At 31.7% G+C, this 13,447-nt stretch overlaps 1 protein-coding gene across 1 annotated transcript; it reads left to right on the forward strand.

Annotated features, from left to right (window-relative positions):
* On the forward strand, positions 494 to 8,374 carry LOC109359059 (AUGMIN subunit 7). Its single transcript, XM_019603571.1, has 9 exons — positions 494 to 780; positions 1,536 to 1,621; positions 2,222 to 2,283; positions 2,996 to 3,087; positions 3,195 to 3,320; positions 4,898 to 4,988; positions 5,665 to 5,772; positions 6,687 to 6,785; positions 8,012 to 8,374. The coding sequence occupies exons 1-9, from the start codon at positions 647 to 649 to the stop codon at positions 8,204 to 8,206; spliced, it is 993 nt and encodes a 330-aa protein (XP_019459116.1). The 5' UTR covers positions 494 to 646; the 3' UTR covers positions 8,207 to 8,374.

Consider the following 13,447-nt stretch of genomic DNA (forward strand, 5'->3'; position numbering starts at 1 on the left):
TCATCCACCATTGCTTTGTATTACTTTTGTTTAAAAGTCAATGATGATTAATAAGTCAATGGTCCATGATTTGCTGACGGTGTAAAAAACACTTACACTGTCAGTGTATACATATTAAATCCTTTTGTATTTAGATGAATAATAAATATATATAATATGAGAGAATATCTTTTGTCCTAAAAGAATGTATCACTTAATGTGTCACTACTTGTGATTGTTTAGAAAAAATATTTAATTATTAAATTTTTATCTTAACTATATATTTCACCAATAACAAATAGTGGTACATAAAATGAATTGTATAAAACAAGAGATGTGCTCTCATATAATATTTTGTGTATCACTCACTTGATTATAAAATAACAATAAAATATATTATCCATAATATCACATTATTACAAAATTATAATACATATAAAATATTTATGAATTTTTTTTTATGAATATATGAATACAGTTGTGAATAATTATTATAGGTACTTCCTATCTCTACCACTGTCAGTATTTTTGCTCTGTGTTTTAAAATCTAAAAAAAAGTTTGGTGAAGTCCCGTAAAGAAGATCCGTCTCTGTTCACAACTAAAGAGAAAGTAAAAGAGGAAAATGATGAGATAGATAGATTCATATTTGATAGATTGATAGAGAAGATGGCATCAAGGCAAATGGAAGAGATTCAAAAGAAATTGGCAATGCTTAATTACCCAAGAGCCAATGCCCCTGCTCAATCCCTTCTATTTGCTGGCATGGAGCGTTATGCACTTTTGGACTGGCTCTTCTTTCGGTACCTCTTTCTCTTTTATCTCTTTTGATTTCAGTAATTTTCTTTTTCTTTTTACAACCTTGGCAATGTGGGTTTGCTGTGTTTCTGGAGTTCATAACATTCTAAATTAATTTTGGAGTAATTTTATTTACCTCATTAAGGTTCCTTTTGCGAGTTTGGTTATGAAAGAAAAGGAAGAGAAATGAAAGACTTCAGAGTTATCTCACAAGGTTGCCCTCACCCATCCAAATCCTAGACAGAGTCTCTCCACTTGTGGGATAAGGCTGCTTATAGCTGCTCTCGGCATACTATGTGAAACCTAGTGCATTGAGTGGCTTTTTTTTTTACATTCCAAAATACCGTTTTTTCTAAACTCACAATAAGTCTCTCCCATCATCCACACCCAAACCCTAGAAAGCCCTCACAATTTTGATTTAATTGGTAATTTTGGGAAATTCTGGATATTATCATAGAATCATTTCAGTGTTGAAACTAGGCAGGTGAAAAAATGGGTGGTATAAAATTTGACAAAAAAGTGATTTGTCAAATATTTCTACTATGTTGTGAAAATTAAAACCTTTCCAAGTTTCCATAATACTACTTTTCACTGCTCTATCTATTTTCTACCTGCTACCTTGGTCATTGAAAAACCCTTTTCCACAATGTTTGACGTTGTCTTTTTTAGACTATGTACAGCATTACTACTTAAGCTTTTAAGCTATAGTTGTGTGAGTTTATGTTAACAAGAAATAACCTGTTACTCATACCTACAACAGGCTATTAGGTGATAAGTCACCTTTTTCTCAACAAAACTTACAAGGGGATGTCCTTGATCGTGACGAGGAGACAGCTCGGATTCAGTGTAAGCATTTTCATTCTCGCTATGTTTTAAAATTCCTATTTGGCTAGTTGATTGCTGGTATACAAGCATTCATGTACGGCCAAGTTTGTGCTTTGTGTGCAATTCTGCATTTGAAGTAGGAACAAAATCAGTTTTTTCTGTGTGATCAAGTTTGTGCTGTTTGGTTTCTGATATGATTCTGTTCGAATTCAACCATGTTTGAATTCTGTATGTTTCAAACTTTCAATTACTATCCCGTTCATATCCTAGAACAGAGATGACTTCTGTTGTTTCATGCAGAACATGAGCTTTGTCATTCAAAACTCAACCAATTTATTAACATAGTATCATTCGACATTTACTAACATTCGACATCAGTTTTTTAACTGTTTTATTTATTTATTCTCTTCTAGTATCTTCATTTGAGTGATTGTTTACTTGTGAGTTGCCCGGTATCAATGTTTTGTCATACATCATAAATACCATGTCTGTGTTATGTTCCTTATTTTTTTAAACAATTTTTCTCTTGCATTTTATTGTGTCTTCTAATACAACAATAACCAAGCCTATATTGTGTCTTCTAGTAATTTAATACTTTTGCTTATGATTTATAATCTGCAGATTTGGCAGAGATTGCAAAATTTCTGGGTATCACGACTACTGTTGATACAGAAGCCATTCAAGTTAGTGATCTTCATGATTTGTATTAATTATTACCTAATTTGTATCTCTAAGAAGCCTAGAAGAGTAGCAACAGGATACATGTTTGTGGACAAGTATTTTACATGGATAATTGGACATATGGTCTTGCTCTAACTGTGGACAACATTGTACTTATTGTTGTTTGATATAGTTCTCTATGCTTTGTCCTTTGGAGTTATGTTTTGGTTTCAGTTCTCTTTTGTTTGCATGCAATGTCTGATCTGGAAGTGATAAGGATTGTTTTGTATGTAACTATGCTTGAGCTTGATTTTGTTGTTGTGAACCTAGTAGAGAGATAAATCTGGGGAGGGTGTGAAGGGAGAGAGAGGGAGCGGGAGAGAGAGAGATATTATACATTAAAAGGGATGGAAGATATATTGTGTCTAATAAGTGTCATCAATGATTTCATATCTAACCCATTGAAAAATTTCCTTGAAAGCAAATCCGAACTTTATGATTTATTGGAAGAGATAAAATTCTTGCATGTTAAGAAAGAAGGAGGGTTATGGGCTGGCTACTAGATTATTATTTTTCTCTTGGACAGAATGTTAAGTGTCCTTTGAATTTATAAAAAAGAATGACATTTTTGTTTTATGATAAAATGTAATTTTCTATGCATTATACTAATGTTCATATTCATTTTCGCTATCACTTACTCTGACTGCTGGTAAATGTTATGCAAATTTGTAACAGGGACATGGAAGCTATGAAGATCGCACTGAAATGCTTCGGCTTATTGTAGATCTGGTGGAGGCAACCATGTATGCCGATAATCCAGATTGGAGGTTGTCCACTGTCTTATATATTTCTGAGTGTTGATCCTATTTTTTCTTTTATTATTGTTTTGATGATATGGAATTGACAAATTTTGTTTGCATTCTGGTTTCTGTAGTGTTGACGAGCAGGTAGCCAAGGATATTCAATTGATAGATTCAATTGCAGAAAAACAAGCTCAAATATTTTCTGAAGAATGTAAATTGTTTCCTGCTGATGTTCAGATCCAGTCCATATATCCATTGTAAAAGTTTCTTGCCTTTTCTTCTTTCTATGGATTTTTACCTCATAATTCATTAATCACTATTAGTGCAACATACGATTATTTCATAGTGATAGGCTTGCATTTGTTTCTGGGCTTACCACCATATGTAACATGTAATATGTGCAGCACATGTCATGTACTGGGTTGGCATGGTTTATTGTGCATGTAAACTGTTGCTTCAAGCTCATTAGGGAAACACTCCAACAAGAAAATAATGAATTTGTAGACCATGTATATGCACTGGAAACTGGAATTTTCTAATTATATTCTCCACAAATATGAACAGAGAGTGTAAACTGATAAATGCTGTTGAAAATTTCACTGTGGAATTGGTCATCTTATGTTCAATGGGGGATGGCAGGCATAGTTTTTCTGTAAACCTTCAATTTTATAGAATATCATCACATGTTTTGCACATTTTTGTTTATTTAGAGCACAGAGCTTATGTTAAGTGTTCTAATTGTTACAAGTGTTGCATTATAAATAGCATGTGGCAAAATATGAAGTAATTTGGCTTTGTTTTACTGAACTGGGAGGGATAATGGGAAGTGGGTATGTCAATTTTCAAAATTTAGATAACTAAGTATGGTGGCATTTACTTTTAGTCTTTAGTATTTGGTAACCACTCAAATCTTGAAAACCTATTTCCATGTGGTTAATTTTCAAGTCAAAATTAGTTCAAACTTTGGAGTTTGGACAAGGATTAGTTAATGCAGAAATAATTTGTATTTGAATCTAAACCTTTATTCCCTTCACCTCTATTTCTTAAGTTTTTTTAAACTTGTGAACCACTTAGTATTTGATTTCATTATCAATTAGCTTTGATTTTACATTTTGACCAACTAACTAATATGAAAGTAGTTCAAGTTTTTGTAGATTTATGAAACTTGTTACTTGAAGTTTAAATCCAATTTATTAATCTCCAATCTGCATTTTTGAATTATATAATCCTTGATGAGATTTCATGCATCTTGTATACTGCTCAAAATCTCAAATAGGTTTCTGTTCTTAATTCTCTATACATCCTATAGTGCTGTTGCTCTATCTACCTGAAGTATATGCCTTTTACTCTTCTGCTTCTTGTTCACTCATGTTCTCATGAAGAGCAATGTTTTTTGTACATGTATGTGCAATGGAGTAAACATTCAACAGATATCTGATCCTCCTCTCTGTTTCTGTCAATTGAAAATATTTTATCTATTAACATTAAAATACACCACCGGATATAAAACCGAACTGAATAGAAACTGATACTTGTTTGATTCCTATAGTAACAGGTATCATGCCGCATATGAGGTGAAAATTTGTGCAGTAAACATCTAAAACAAGTAAATAGTTTTATTTCGCTTTATGATTATTGTTTCCGTGTCTTAAGGAGTGCACTAACAAGTCCTGCTCATACTTTGGATTTAGCTGTTGAAGTTTATTCATTCAATATAGATAGATTTAAAATTGAAAGTTAATTAGATGGAAAATGTTTATTTTTAAATGCTAATAACTTTCTATATCAGGAGATGAAGCAACGTTCTGTTTTCTTAATCAAACTTTATTTTCAGGCCAGATGTTTCTGAACTGGAGTCAAAGCTTTCTGAACAATCAAAAATATTGTTGAACCTTCAACAAAAAGTCGATGACTTGGCATCCAAGGTTTACTGGACATCTTAACCCACTTCTTCCCTTCTAATAGCCATATGATATCTGTATCAACTGCTGGAAAATAACTCACAGCTTGAAATATTTTCTCGAAGATTTTAATTTCGGAAATATCTGTATCTTCTTTGACTTTCTTTATTTATTTTTCTTCTTCATTCTTTTTCATGCCTTTCAAGTGCTTTACTAATGAGAGCATGAACTAAGTTTCTCATTGAGAACTGATTATATTTTGGTTTCCCTCTGTTGTGATCCTCTGCATGACTGCATGTGTAGTATTAAGTAGGCAGAAAGTCTTTAGACTAATCTTAACTTCTTGATGCACATTTATTTTTTGAGCACCTAGGTTACAAACCCCTGAGCTGCACATTTTCTCCTTCCCTTAAAAAACTTTGCCTATATTAAAAAAGAAAGACCAATCTTCCAAAAGCTGGGCTGGAAAAAATCACTTTTGTATTTTATTTTTCTACTATTATTTTTTGTGTTGTTTATTTTTTATGTTTTTAAATCCTTAGCCGACCCCACCTAGTGGGATAAAGGTTTGGTTGTATGTTTTTAAATCCTTATTTCCTGATTTCTGATTTTGTAATGAAGAGACTTCCATGTTAATAAGTTTCTGAGTATTATCATTGTACTTATCTTTATATTGTTCCTACCCTGTCCTGTTTTGTAGCATGCTTACAATCCAGACGAGGAGTATACTGAGGTGGAGTCCCAACTGCGGGGGCATTTGGAATCTTTCCTAGAAACAGCTAGAACATTCAATATGATTTACACCAAGGTTTGACCAGACTTTGATCTAATGTGTTTTGTAACCTCTGTTATTTTATTGTTTGAACCCAGTCATATAAATATTTTTGTATATAAGATCACAATGAATTAAACTACCATGCTCGGTAATTTGTGACATTTTTTGTTTCAGTTGGTGGGGACATTGTATGCTTCTAAACATCCCAAATATTTTTTAACTGCCACACAAGATTAGCTGGTACATATGGACCAATGGTGATCTGGTCAGTGTACTGAAAAGGCTGAAACTTATAGTTTTAGTTGGTCTGTATAATAAACTTGGGTAACTCAGCTTGTATGTAGATTGCTAAACATGGTGCCATCAGAGTATGGTCTGCTTTTAATGGCTGTCTAGTTTAATGTGAAAGGCAACAAAACCCCTCTCTAAGAATTAAAGGAGGTCATAAAAGTAAAATTTTCCAGCTATAATTGCAATAATATGTTTTTAATTTAATGGTTTTTATTGTGCTAACTGTCACAAGTGTTGATACTTATCCCCTGCACCAGTATTATGAGGAATTCCATATTCCTTTCCTTCCTCCACGATTATCAGCACATCTAAATTTGGTTTTCGGGGGTTGACCATAAATTGTGCTGAGGATTGTCCATGATGCTTGGACAAACAGATTCTTAAATGATACAATGAAGCTAATGGTGTATCTTTTCATCTACACGTCTAAGCATGATATTACATGATCTAGCATTGCCATAGATAACTTACTGAAGTTTAAGGACCTGAACGGTGCAAGACATGACGATTTTAAGTCATCATATGACATTTGAGTTATTTATAATCTTTCAGATTTAGTGGTCTCATGATAAGACAAGAAAATGGTCTCATGATATGTCTCCTACATATGTATTTATCATCTGGGGAAAGCCCATAAAAGGTTCCTTTTTCTGTAGGAAATTCGGCCATGGACACATATGATGGAAGTCCCGCAACTTCACGGGTTTGGACCAGCTGCTAATCGTTTATTGGAGGCCTACAAGATGCTTTTGAAGGTAACCTTCCCATGTTTAGCAAAAATTTCTTAAAACCTATGATATTGCTTATACTGTTAGAAATTTAAAACAAATAAGTGATGCTTGACTGGATCTTAACTTCATTTATTACTGGTTAGTTGCAAAATCATCCATTCACTAAATTAGAACAGTTTTTTTGCTCTAAGCTAATCATCCTTATACATAATTTCATTTCAATGCATGTTAATCTGCTCATGTTTGATTGTAATTCCCTACTCAGATGAATTTTCTCATTCTGCATTAATTCATTTTTATCCTCTCTCCATCCTTTTTTATTGACCAATCTAATCAACCCATGAGAATGTGAAATGTGTTTATGCATGCATCTAGGAGCATGTAATTGTGAAAGGGATAAAAAAGGGAGACATAGTATATGGAAATCTCATCTTAAAGTTTAAGCTGATTAAAAGTTGGTCCAGTTCACTGAACTGAGATTTGAGAATGCCAGTTGTAACATCTATTTTCTATGACCAATCTGATGCCAAGGTTATTACTAAATGATATTTATACCACTTGCTTCTTTCTAGATTTGTATTGAACTTGAAATTTAAGATCCAATTGATCTTAAGCTTGGAAACTTGAGCGACTTTAATCGTGATCCTACTCTTTTATTACGTGGTCAACTATCCTGATCAACCATATAAAGGGTTGACCCTCATCATACTTTTACCTAAAGTTCCAGAAAGTACTAGAAATTTAGAATCAATGTCTTAAATTGCACTCTGCAATCCAGTTGTGACCACAATATTGTGGTTTCGAGACTCTCTACAACATGGCAACCACATTGGCCACATTTTCCCAAAATTGTGATAAACATGATGTAACTGAAATTTAAAACACTAAAAAGGATGGCTCAGTGCATGAGGCTTCTACTTAGTTGGGAAGATACAATATATGTATATCTAAACTTTGGGATTTGGGATATTAATATCTTGTTTAAAATTATTAATAGAGTCGATTTATAGTTGTGTTTACAAGTTGCGCCTCAGATCTTACCATCCCAAAATAAAGTTGATTAGCAGCTGCTATTTGTTTTTATTTATTTATCAAATATTGCTCAATTTCAGGTGAAGAATCTGAGCAATTAAACTGAATGTATTATGTACCCAAAAAAATGCATTATGTACCCAAAAAATGCATTATGCAGCTACGTTTTTATTGGCTACATAGAATCGTTTATATTTATATCTGTTTATTTGCAACAGTTTTTGGGTAACCTACGCAATCTTAGAGACTCACATGCAGCTCTTGCATTTGGATCTTCTGAGACATCTGAGGAGCCTTCTTCTGTTACAAGAGTAATATCGGAATGTGAATCTGCATTGACGGTCTTAAATCGCGATCTTGGAGTTCTCTCTGCTTCCATTGCTCGCGAGCAGGGAGAGAAGATGAACATTTGATGAAACAGTGTGAGAAATCCGAGCTTAATCTTTATATGGTATTCTTTTTTATGTTATGATGATGTTGTGCATAGTATTCATATTGTTTACATGAAATATAATAACTTGGTGAAATCTTTTTAAGTTGTACTTATGCAGAGTAAGATTTGGAAATTGCATTTTGTTTTATTTGAAGAAACACCAGTTCATAGTTGTTAAATTCAGAGAAGCCATCTGCTCATAGTTACTCTAGTTGACAAAGAATCGACTTAGTCCACAAAGTTTTAGTTCAAATTACCCTGCGAACGTGGAACTCGTTGGTGAGTAATTTGTAAGGATCTTAGACTTAAGTCACCGAAACTTCATAAAAAAAAAGTAGATACTTTAGTCCAATATTATTAAACCGGATCGGTCAATGACTCGGTCAAGACATTGAGTTAATGAGTCACTGGTTAGATCAGTAGGTTAATGGTTTGACCGATTGACTCGACGTATATTGAAAACTATAAAAATTCATAATATTAGTTTGTGTTATTTAATACTTTTATATTTCAAATTTAAAAACATTATATACCTAATTAAATAATAATCAAAGATTATTTTACTACTATAAAATGTCACAAATAAATTAAAAATGCCGTCAAACAATATATGTATTATGCTTTAATTGTAGCAAAGTTGCACATAAATTTAAAATTTTAATTAAACAATGAAAGTTTTGCTATAATATAAGTTAATAAAAATGACAAATATAATTATAAATAAATTAAAAGTATTTTCATCACAAAATGACATTGTTTTGGTTATTTTTAATAAAAAAAATACTTTTTAATTGACTTAGGTGATCTAACCATCCGAGTCATTAATTTTAGGCTTAAATCAATCTATTCGAATCAAGTCAATTTGATTTTGATGTAACATTGGTTAGATGAGAGGCTTGGATTGGTTGGTTGTCTGGTTCACAGTTGAACTGATCAAACTGGTCAGTCCAATGACTGGTCGGAGCCAAGTTTTATAACATTGTTTTAGTCCTTATCAATTTTCAATCACTAAAAGTCAGGTTGTTGATTGAACTAAGGTAATAGGTTAATAATAATTGAGACGATAATTTTTTTTGTTTACCTAGTAACAGATTACGAAAATATCATATATGTTATGTTTATATGCATTTTCTTGGAAATGTAGGATATGATATATTTGGGGTATACATATAAAATATGTACATAATATCCTTAAAACATAATAAACATATAATTATTTTTATGAATTTCCAAATAAGGAATATATTTTGTAGACATCACTAAATATAAAATAAAATTTATATTGTCATAATAAGATCATTAATCTCATTTAGTTAATGATCAACATTATATATATTTATATATATGCATTTTCTATTAATTTTCCATGCAATATGCGTGTTTTGTTTTATTTCTCTTGTTACAAGTTCACTTAATAGATTGTATATTATGTTTCTCTCTTCTACTTCATTGACAGCGTTATGTTTTTCTCTCTTTTAAAATATTATTTTATGGTATTCTAGATATCTATTAGGTATCGGAAAAACATTTTAAGAGTAGCAGAGAGTATGTGGAAAATATTTGAAGAGTATCGGAGAATATTCGAAAAGTATCGGACTTATAAATTATTTATTTTTCAAAAATAATATGAAATACCAGAAAACATGGATGTCAGATATGTGTGATAATAAAGATTATTGAAGTGTGGTTGGTTGGTGAATTGAAAGTTAACTCCTATCAAAATTAGGAATAAATAACTTAAGAGAAATAGATGTATGCAATGACAGTGTATAAGATTTATATACTGTCATTGTATCATCCACTATTGATGTTTAATTATTGTTGACTTTTTAAAAAAAGTAATCCAAATGAGGGTAGATAATAGTGTGTATGTGTATAAATTTTTAGACTGCCAATGTATAAATTTTTAGACTGCTAATGTATAAATTTTATACTCTTTCCAATAGAATGGGCCAACCGCTGCAAATGTATAACGCATGACTCATAATTAATGAGGGCATAAAATACTTATACAACTAATTTTATCTCTTTATCTTATTGTTTTCATTTTTTATAATTTGTTGTGTTGTTAAATATTTTTAATCTACAAATAATAAATATAGTTCAATACTTTGTTGACCGAAGTGATCATTATTTTATATTATCATATAGTCAATAGTGTTTAAAATAAGGAACACATTTAGAATAATAAAAGTATGAGACTGTTGAATACCAATTAATAAGTAACAATAATTTACCTAAAAAGAAAATGTATTTTACGTTTTAACGCAAATGACATTTCTTTTATTTTAAAATATATTTAATTAAATTATTTTGATATATAATAGATAATCATCTTTATTTCATTATCACAATATCTTTTAAGCCATCACTGTTATTCAAACTTTAATATACAAGCTTCAGAGTTATTAAATTAGGGCCCCAAATGTTGTTATGGCATGGTGTAAAAAATATAAGCACCAACGCTTTCAACAGATACAAGATGAATCGAAGTAGACAACACAGATTAGTAACACTAGATAAGCAAAAAAACATGTGGATATCAAATTCTTAACTGAGAGTGAAATACTTTAGTATTTGGTCTATAGTAGCATCTACATGTTACACTGTTATGACCTCACAAAGGGGATGCTATGTGAACTTAGATGGATTAGGTTGGTCTCACTGTTATGGAAAATCTGTATGTCTAGGAATTCGAAGAACTTATGAGAAAACAGGGAATACTTTGGAAGAAAGAGTTCTTAGACAATATTATTGAGAGAAAAGGGAACTTCGCAAAAGGGAAAGTTACAAATACATCTGACTGGTCCTACATACATCACTAAGGTAAATATGCTGTTGGTGGCTGGCCATACACAATGTCTTATGTGGTTGAGTGAATTGTAGTTTGAAAATTTGTGTACCATTCAGCCAGAGGAATCCATTTAGATCATTGAGTTGGAATGTCTTAAAAAATGTACCTTAGATAAGTCTCACCACATCTATTAATTATTTAAATTGGTCATTTGTTACAAACAATATGTTGGTCTAGTAGTCATTTGAATTGTCACTGTTTCATATACACTTAGTGCCACCATATGCGTTAAGCGTGAAGACCCCTGCGCCCAGTGGCTCTAGTTCGGTGAGTGCACCGCTTGCTTTACTAAGTTCCAAATCCGCACTTAGCACATATAAAGGGTCTGATTCTTGATTACCCACTGTCTTGTTTGCGCTTAGTGCACCACCCGTTGCACTCACTATTTGCCACTCATGTTTTATTGAATTCACTCTCTCAATTTTCCATGTATATACATTGCCTCAAGTTTCAATGCCTTCACTCTTATGTTTCATTATGTTAAACTTTTTTTATCAAGTGTCTTCCTTCTTTCAAATTTATGTAATTGGGTATTATGTTTGATCTGAATATATATGTTACACATATTATCATGGTCTGATCAAATATATATATAAGTTATACTTTATTATTTTAAAATATGCATGATCATATTTGATTTGGAATTTCAATAATACTTTGCATTGATTAAGATTGCATCTTTTTTATGCGTTGTAATATATCTTTGGATTTGGAATTATATTGTGAGATTATATTTATTAATTATAAAGGATATCAAATCTAAAGGTTATAATTCCAATATTATTTTCCTTTTGTTTCATAATTATTTTTGAATTAATTGATGCAATATGTTCCCAAAGTAATCTCTAGTGTGGAAATTAATTAAAATTACACATGAGTATGAGATAATTTATGTGAATTGTGTTCGGCCCAAAGGAAGAAACAATTTGGCTAAATAATAACATACCTATGATGGTAAGTATGTAAAATTATAAATATTTGATCATTACTGTTGGATACCAGTAAGGTAAAACACACCTAGAGGGGGTGAATAGGTGTAGCGAATCACTAATCTCGTTTTTCTGATTTATGCGCAGAATACAAAGCTGGTGCAGTTAATCGACTATCAACAGAGTTAATCGATTAATGACAGTTAATTTAATCGCTTATAGTTATCTCGTTAATCAATTATACTGATTGATGATTCTTTGAAAAATAAACTTTTCTTGCGATGAAAACAATGACGATTTCTGATCTTTACTATCCTAAATTCATTCGTGATTATTCATAGGTTAACAGCAGTAAGCACTAATCACATAATGTAATTAAACACAGAAAACATGTAAAGACAGAATCGTAAAGGGATAGGGAAAGAGAAAGGTGCTCAAAGATTTTTATCCTGGTTCGTTCGCGGGTCCACTTGCAAACTACATTCAGGCCTCTCGGTTGATCTGAGAGATTTTTCTTCACTATTAGAAATGTATGTTCAATTACAATCACACTTCCAATAACCCTAGCAAGAACTTCCTTTTTGAACCCGTTAAGCCTACATGCTCGGTTTGACCACTATCTATGCCTACTAGGATACCACACCATTCGTGAAACTGGCTCCAGCCGAAACTACCGCTCGATTCAAGACTTACTGCCTTGTGAAGACAACCAATTCTCTACTTGTGGTGATACCAACACACCACGAGAATTATCCTTGAATAACAGAAAATTCACTAAGTTACTTTACACACCAAATTGTGCGAATAAAGACTCTGAATTCGGCTCTACAACCCTTGACATTAACACTAAGTGTGAAGATTATGCAAGGTTTTTTTTTCATTTGAATGAAAATGTTCAGCACATTGGAAAATGCTTTCTCTCTTTTCTCTCTCTTTTATTTCTTTTAAAAGAATGCAAGAAAAACTTCTCAAAGATCAACAAGATAGCCTTGAAAATTAAGCTCTAAGAATCTTGAGTTTTTCTCTCTCTCTGAATTGAAAGTTCGAAATCTGTTTTCTGTAAAACTGGTTGTTCTGTTTAAAATAACAGGTTTTGTTCATAACTGATTTTAACTAATATGAATCGATTATATAGTATGTTAATCAATTAACGTGTTTCTTGAAAACAATTTTTAATTTATAGCTTAATCGATTATTAAGCTTATTAATTGATTAATAAGCCAGAAATCTTGGGAGGTTAGCTACTGTAACTCCTTTTAATCGATTACACCTTTCCTTAATCGATTAACGGATTTCAACAAGATTTAATCGATTAATATGTATGAAAAATGGTTTTTCCTAAATGTATGGTAAACTCTATGTATGATGAAAGAGCATGCAACTCATGATTATTGAAATGGTTGATTCCTTTATGCACAAAACCATGTATGCCTAATGC

The sequence above is a fragment of the Lupinus angustifolius genome, chromosome LG11, assembly GCF_001865875.1.
Source record: "Lupinus angustifolius cultivar Tanjil chromosome LG11, LupAngTanjil_v1.0, whole genome shotgun sequence".
In the NCBI taxonomy this organism is placed as follows: domain Eukaryota; kingdom Viridiplantae; phylum Streptophyta; class Magnoliopsida; order Fabales; family Fabaceae; genus Lupinus; species Lupinus angustifolius.

Bases quoted from the DNA above. Each gene is read 5' to 3' on its own strand.
- LOC109359059 (XM_019603571.1), top strand. From the start codon at position 647: ATGGCATCAAGGCAAATGGAAGAGATTCAAAAGAAATTGGCAATGCTT. The intron at 2,284-2,995 runs GTTAGTGATCTT...AATTTGTAACAG, and splicing joins TTGATACAGAAGCCATTCAA to GGACATGGAAGCTATGAAGA. The intron at 5,773-6,686 runs GTTTGACCAGAC...CTTTTTCTGTAG, and splicing joins TCAATATGATTTACACCAAG to GAAATTCGGCCATGGACACA.